At 44.1% G+C, this 7844-nt stretch overlaps 1 protein-coding gene across 1 annotated transcript in view; it reads right to left on the bottom strand.

The window, feature by feature from the left end:
- Positions 1-208: 208 nt before the first annotated feature.
- Positions 209-7844, bottom strand: part of LOC137376662 (zygotic DNA replication licensing factor mcm3-like) — a 44829-nt gene continuing 37193 nt past the window's right edge. Inside the window, exons 13-17 of the mRNA XM_068045637.1 lie at positions 7618-7758; positions 3805-3899; positions 3224-3336; positions 1950-2040; positions 209-566 (exon numbers count right to left, since the gene is read on the bottom strand). Coding sequence (XP_067901738.1) covers positions 368-566; positions 1950-2040; positions 3224-3336; positions 3805-3899; positions 7618-7758 — 639 coding nt within the window. The 3' untranslated portion in view covers positions 209-367. The remainder of the gene's footprint in view (positions 567-1949; positions 2041-3223; positions 3337-3804; positions 3900-7617; positions 7759-7844) is intronic.

The following is a 7844-nucleotide window of genomic DNA, read 5'->3' as shown; positions in this document are numbered from 1 at the left end:
TTTTCTTCAGTTAATCAGAGCTAACGACAAAATAGCCCTATGTATTCAGTTGTGCTCCTGACAGTCATTATCTACAACATGAAACATCAGAACAACTTCTACATGGTGGTTACACCATCACCCAACAGTTCAGAACTCAGGCTCAAAAGGTGGTGGGGGGGGGCGGTGGTTGGAGGGAGGGAAAGAATGAGGGAAGCAAGATTGGAAGTATATTGCAAAAGTCTGATTTATATACACAAAAAATTGGGTACATTAAATTGTTAGTATGTCCTTTAGTCACTACCTAACTGAGTGACTAGTCTAATTCAGTATGGCAGACACACGTGTCACAAGCAGACCCCTCATTCGGTAGACGACCTCCACTCCATTAGATTAGGAAGATGATGTGATCTGACACCATGATCTGGTTGTCTTCCTGCATCTTGTCGAGGGCAGTCTGCACCTCCACATCGGAGAATGGCACCCCGTTATCTTTGTTGATAGATGCCATCAGAGTCTGCATCCCAAGCGACTGAGCATGTGCAGTCTTGAAAGCATCCAACAAAGCAGCTTTGAATTCTTTGAACCTGCCAGGATTAAAGCCAGGATTAGATCCACAAAAAGCAGACATCAACAGCAAGCATGATCCAAGTCCAGTTATCCAATCCAGAACTGAACAGGGCAGCAGCTTAAAAGCATGAGCCAAGACATATGAACTTGTGTCAACAGTGAAATATGCAGCACTGCATTGTTACCACCAGGTGCTTGTATTCTGTATGCTTCTTCCCTCCATCATTTGTCTGTTTTCTATTTGCCAACTAAAAGGGGCTGACAATGAGGCGGTTCAGAGGAGGTTTACTAGATTGATTACTGGAATGAGCGAGTTGCCTTGAGGGAGAGTTAGACAGATTGGGCTTGTTTTCGTTGAAGTTTACAAGAGTGAGGGGAGACTTGATTGAAGTATCTCAGATCCTGAACGGTCTTGACAAGGTGGATATGGAAAGGATGTTTCCTATTGTGGGCGAGTCCAAAATTAGGGGGCACTGTTTTAAAATTAGGGGTCGGCCTTTTAGGACAGAGAAGAGGAGAATTTTTTTTCTCTCAGCGGGTTGTGGGACTTTGGAATTCTCTGCCTCAGGAGGTGGTGGAGGCGGGGTCATTGAATATTTTTAAGTTGGAGGTAGATAGATTCTGATTACGCAAGGGAATCAAAGATTATCGGGGGTAGATGGGAGCGTGGAAATCGAGACAAAAACAGATCAGCCATGATCTTATTGAACGGTGGAGCAGGCTCGACATGCCAAATGGCCTACTTTTGCTCCTAACTCATATGGTCGTACAGTTGAGCTCCAGCAAGGCCTCTCCTGTTCATGTTACAGCTGTCCCAAGTCTGAATTCTGATCCGAATTATTTCTACACTAACCTCTTTTGCTGCGTGCATTATGAGCATCTCAACTGACCCCAGAACCTCTGGTCTTCTACATCCAAGTTAATTCCCCTCTGACACACTGGAGCAGGGATTGGTAGCACAAGGACGTACTTATACTCAAAATCAGTTAGAAAATCTGCAAACAGAGCAATTTTACTGACTGTCTATTTTCAGTTATCACTAGCCTCCAGTTTCAAACTCTGTTCATCTAGCTCTTCTGAAGTTATATTCCCTCAGAGATGAAGCAACTCCCCAATAAACCAACATGTTTAACTGGAGGCTACTTCTGCTTCCAGCTCCCAGTCATCCTTTATTCAGGCTGAGATAGTTCTACCTCTTGATTAAACTTGCCAGATACTATCCATCACATTCAAAGAATTGAAGCAACTTGTGTAAAACCTATTCATGGGACAAACCACTTAAATCACTTACAAAGTGGAGAAACATGAATGCACATCCAGAGACTGCTCAATAACAAACTAGGCGCAAGCTTGTAAATTCAGGAACAATTAACAGGTTTCACTGTGCTGATAAGACTGACCTTTGGTCACTCAACCCAGGCTTCTTGGTAGCTCCATCACTGGTGTCCATGCTCTCCTCTGGGTCTGGGGTCTTTGGAGTACGCGGCAGGACTGGGGGGAGAAAATAACAGACTGTTTTATCAACTTAGTTGCACATATTCTCTTTATATATCCAACCTAAAGCATTCAGTGTTATTTCCCATCATCATCTAGCCGATCCCTTGTTCAGGATGGTGACATTCAGTGTTACATGTTTGATGCCATCGAACAGCATCTCTTCACAGAAGGGGAAGAAAATTCATACCTAAGCAGAGACAGCTATTGTCCATTTAGGGACAGATCACCCGTCTCACCTCCAGGCAAGGCAGCTGAGGTTTAAAAAGATGTGGTCAGAATTGTATGACAATTGTTAAAGCGAGACTCCCTTTCCTCTAGGAAGAGCAGAAATTAGATTAGATTAGATTAGAGATACAGCACTGAAACAGGCCCTTCGGCCCACCGAGTCTGTGCCGAACATCAACCACCCATTTATACTAATCCTACACTAATCCCATATTCCTACCAAACATCCCCACCTGTCCCTATATTTCCCTACCACCTACCTATACTAGTGACAATTTATAATGGCCAATTTACCTATCAACCTGCAAGTCTTTTGGCTTGTGGGAGGAAACCGGAGCACCCGGAGAAAACCCACGCAGACACAGGGAGAACTTGCAAACTCCACACAGGCAGTACCCGGAATCGAACCCGGGTCCCTGGAGCTGTGAGGCTGCGGTGCTAACCACTGCGCCACTGTGCCGCCCTCCCAATTCAAACCTTCACACTATCTTACTTCATTGAAATGCTTCATATATAAAAGGAAATGGCATTATAGTCAGCACTCAATATCTGAAAAGTAAATTTAAAATTCAGAACCATCTTGTTGAATTTTTGAAAGACCCACAAGCTGTGCACAGAAACATACTTTGAGGCTTAGTTCAGGTCTAAAATCTATTGCCCTGCCACCCATGTGACTAGATAGATTTCTAATTGACTGAAATGCAGCAATGACAATTATATAAAATCACCACTACACTTAGGGCACTGGCTAGCTAATTTCACAGCTGGCTAACTGTTTTCTCAAAACTCACAACCGATATCCTGGTTGCCCAAACTTTGAGGCTAACCAGGTCACCTCTATGAAAACAAAGCTGCAAACAGCAAGTCAGTCTCCTCGCTGTACACCCGACTCCCAACTCCCGGACTCCGCACCAAGGTTCGATAGTAACTGAGGTCAAATACAAGAACTTACTGTCCGGAGTTTCTCCCTCAGCATCGCTGAAGTCATAGGGATCATACTGCTCTCCCTCCTTCAGCTCCCGTCTTCTCTTCCTGCCTTCGCCGTCTTTAGCTTGAGTTTTCCTCCTAACAGATGGAATCAAGAGTTTTAGTGCACTAGATATCCAACACAGAAGAACCCCCACTTTCTGTCTCAGCAACTAAGGAAAGGCTTTAGGTTTTTTGGTTGGGTAGGGCTTAGTGAGGAAGAGAAGACTAGTATTAACTGCAGGTGAAAGATTGCATTAAGCCTGCACCACCATAATTTATCAAAAATGGTCATTTTGGTAACATTCAGATTACTGATCTGAAAGATATTTCATTCTTAAATTTTGAGGCACCCGGCGCACGCACGCTCACACACACAAAAGTGGGTTTATCCAAGAACATATTCAGCTCCTGCAGCACACAAATAAACAAGGACGAGAAATATTTAAAATCAGTGAGGAGTCACTTTATGGGCCGTTGACTAGGGACACATTTTATTGATACATTCACACCAGGTAAATGAATAATAAAAGCCTAAATTTGTCAGAACTCGGCATCTTCTCATACCTCTTTTTGCTGTCTCCATCCTCCTGGCTCACCTCTTCCTCCTCAGTTTCCACATCACTCTCCTCTTTGCGGCGTTTCTTCTCTTTCTCCAAAACCTACACAAAACAAACCACTGTTAGAGCTCAGTGACATGCTGGAAATGTAAAGATTCTTCCGAAGTGGGATTTCCTTTGTGATGAGGAATAAGCATATTCAGACTGCTCCTGTTAATTTGTGTAGCAGCATTCCACGGATGAGAGAATGTTGGATGTTCCTCCAGCATGTTAACGCACAGTTCAAAAGTTTAACCCAGATTGTTTCTTTTTCCATAATGACATGTTTAACAGTGTGCTCTTTCCAGCTCTCTACTTTTGTGCATAATCAGCTTGATGGCCTTTAAATTATTAGAATGGCCTCCTTTTGTGCTGTAACAATTCGGCCCAGTGTGTCTGTGCTGGGTCTGTAAGATCTACTAAGCTCGTCTCACTCCCTTGCTTTTTCCTTGCAAATTTTCTCTTCAGATAATTATCCAAATCTCTTTTGAAAGCCATGATTGAACCTGCCTCTACCACCCTCCCAGGCAGTGCATTCCAAATGCTAACCACTCAAATGTATAAAAAGTTTCTCATGGCACCTCTGCCAATCACCTTAAATCAGTGTCCTCTGGTTCTTGATGCTTCTGCCAACAGGAACAGTTTCTCCCCATCTATGCAGTCCAGACCCCTCATGATTTTAAACACCTCTATCAAATCTCCTCGCAACATTCTGTTCTCTAAAGGAAAACAGCCCCAGCTTCTCCAATCTATCCATGTAACTGAAGCCCCACATCCCTGGAACCATTTTCATAAATCTTTTCTGCACCCTCTCTAAAGCCTTCACATCCTTCCAAAAGTGTGATGCCCAGAACTGGACAAAATACTCCAATTGAGGCCAAACCAGTGTTTTATTTAAGTTCACCATAACTTCCTTGCTTTTTCACACTCTCCCTCTATTTATAAAGCCCAGGATCCCATATGCCTTATTAACCACTTTCACAACCTGCCCTGCCATCTTCCAGGTACCTCTGTTCCTGCACCCACTTTAAAAGTGTATCCTTTATTTTATAGTGCCTCTCATTCTTCTGGCCAAAATGTATCACTTCACACATCTCTGCATTAAATTTTATCTGTCCCACATCCTCCTGAAGTCTTCACAATACTTCAAGTTTTTCTGTCATCTGCGAAGTGAAATTGCACCCCGTATACCCAAGTCTAGATCATTAATATAGATCAAGAAAAGCTGTGGTCCTAATACTGACCCTGGTGAACCCCACTATATAGCTTTCTTCAGTCTGAAAAACAACCATTCACTACTACTGTTTCCTGTCACTCAGCCACTTTCTATTCCCTGCTACCACTGTCCCTTTTATTCCATGGGCTTCAACTTTGCTGACAAACCTGTTATGTGGCACTTTATCAAATGCCTTTGGAAGTCCATATACACTTCACATTGCCCTCATCAACCCTTTGTTACTTCATCAAAAAACTCAAACGAACCACAATTTACCCTTAACAAATCAGTGCTGGCTTTCCTTAATTAACCCACTTTTGCCCAAGTGACTATTAATTTTGCCCTGAATCATAGTTTCTAAAAGCTTTCCCACCACCAAGGTTAAACTGGCTGGCCTGTAATTGCTGTATTTATCCTTACACACTTTTTTTGGGAAAAAGTGCAACATTTGCAATTCTCCAGTCCTCTGGCACCACCCCTGTATTTATAGATACTGGATGATCTGGTCCTGGTGACAACTTTAACAGCAGTCAGCCTTTCTATTACCTCCTCGAGCAATGTTTAGCCCAGCCAGTGCCTCAGTTACCTCCTCTTTCAGGACTTTGGTAGCATCATCTTCTTTGGTAAAGAAGGATGCAAAGTACTCATTTAGTACCTCAGCCATGCGATCTGCCTCCATGCGTAAATCCCATTTCTGGTCCCTAATCGGCCCCACTCTTCTTTTTACCACCCTTTTACTAATTATATGCCAATAGAAGGCTTTTGGATTCAATTTAATGGCAGCTGCCAGCCTCCTCTCACTGGTGTGCTTGTTTCTTTTTTCTTCTGATCGGATCTTATCTGAGCAGGCTGTAGATTGGTGATATTGGGGGACTTAAATTACCGAAATATCGACTGGGATAATTTTAGATAAAAGGTAAGGAGGAGCGGGAGGAATTTCTAAAATGTGTTCAAGAGAACTTCCTTGATGAGCATGTTCTCAGCCCAACTAGAAAAGAGGCAAAGCTGGATCTGGTGCTGGGAAATGAGGTGGGTCAAGTGTCTGTCAGGGAGCACTTGGGTAAGGGTGAACATCGTATCATAGGGTTTAGACTAGTAATACAGAAAAGCACGGAACAAAATAAGGTACAGAATGCCTAGATTGGAAGAGGGCTCATTTCAACACGATAAGGGATCTAGCCAGGGTAGAATAGAACCAAAGACTGGCAGGAAGAACTGTATCAGAACAGTTGGTTATCTTTAAGGAAGGAGAAACTTAAGGTACAGGCTAGGTACATTCTGACAAGGGTGAAAGGTAGGGGACCATGAACAGGCTCCTTGGTTGACGAGGGAGATGTTGCATGTCACGTGAACTCAAGTGAGAACCAGGCTATATACAATAAGTTGAGGGCAGAGGTGAGGAGAAAAATAAAACTGGCAAAGAGAGAACATAAAACATAAAAGGGAATCCAAAGATCTTCTAGCAGCATGTAAATAGTAAGCAAGTAGTAAGAGGGGAGCGGGACCTATTACGGACAGAGAGGTTTGTTTTTTTATTTGTTCTGGGGATGTGGGGGTCGCTGGCTAGGCCAGCATTTATTGCCCATCCCTAACTGACCTTAAGAAGGTGGTGCTGAGCTGCCTTCTTGAACCACTGCAGTTCTTGGGGTGTAGTTACATCAACAGTGCTGTTAGGAAGGGAGTTCCAGGATTTTGACCCAGTGACAGTGAAGGAACGGCGACATAGTTCCAAGTCAGGATGGTGTGTGACTTGGAGGGGAACTTGCAGCTGGTGGTGTTCCCATGCATTTGCTGCCCTTGTCCTTCTAGGTGGTAGAAGTTGCGGGTTTGGAAGGTGCTGTCGAAGGATACTTGGTGAGGTGCTGCAGTGCATTTTGTAGATGGTACAGACTGCTGCCACTGTGCGTCGGTGGTGGAGGGAGTGAATGTTTGAAGATGGGGTGCCAGTCAAGTGGGCTGCTTTGTCCGGATGGTGTCGAGCTTCTTGCGTGTTGTGGAGCTGCGCCCATCCTGACTTGTGCCTTGTAGATAGTAGACAGGCATTGGTGAGATAGGAGGTGTGTTACTTGCCACAGAATTCCTAGCCTCTGACCTGCTCTTGCAGTCACAGCATTTATGTAGCTGGTCCAGTTCAGTTTCTGGTCAGTGGTGACCCTCCGCAGGATGCTGACAGTTGGAATTCAGCAATGGTAATGTTATTGAATGTCAAGGGAAGATGGTTAGATTGTCTCTTACCGGGGATGGTCATTGCCTGGCACTTGTGTGGTGCGAATGTTACTTGCCACATATCAACGGAAGCCTGGATGTCATGCAGGTCATGCTGCATATGGACATGGGCTGCTTCAGTGTCTGAGGAGATGTGAATGTGCAATGTTTAGCACCAATCAGCAAACATCCCCACTTCTGACCTTATGATGGAGGGAAGGTCATTGATGAAGCAAAATGGAGGCACATGGAATAAGAGGGTCAGTATCCAATTGAATAAAAAACGCACGCACAAGTCAAGTCCTCACTCAGGCGGTGTACACCATTAAGGTCCATGTTACATACACACCATATGCTTACCTTCTTGAAGTATGCGAACTGAACCAGCTCAGTTGCTGCTTCTGAATCTTGCAGGTCTATAGTTTTGCTCATGCGGGCCTTGGCATGAGCAGTTGACAGTCTGATCAAGGTCTCCAGAGTTCGGGCAGTGACGGGTGAAGTCTGAATGAGGGATGAGGAAGGGGGAAAAAAACAAAATCACAAACAAAATCCTCAGCCTACATGAAGAATCTACATTAAATCAGTAC

Source organism: Heterodontus francisci, chromosome 13 (assembly GCF_036365525.1).
Source record: "Heterodontus francisci isolate sHetFra1 chromosome 13, sHetFra1.hap1, whole genome shotgun sequence".
Lineage (NCBI taxonomy): Eukaryota > Metazoa > Chordata > Chondrichthyes > Heterodontiformes > Heterodontidae > Heterodontus > Heterodontus francisci.
The sequence above is the reverse complement of the archived record's forward strand: the minus strand, read 5'-3'. Positions and strand labels throughout refer to the sequence as shown.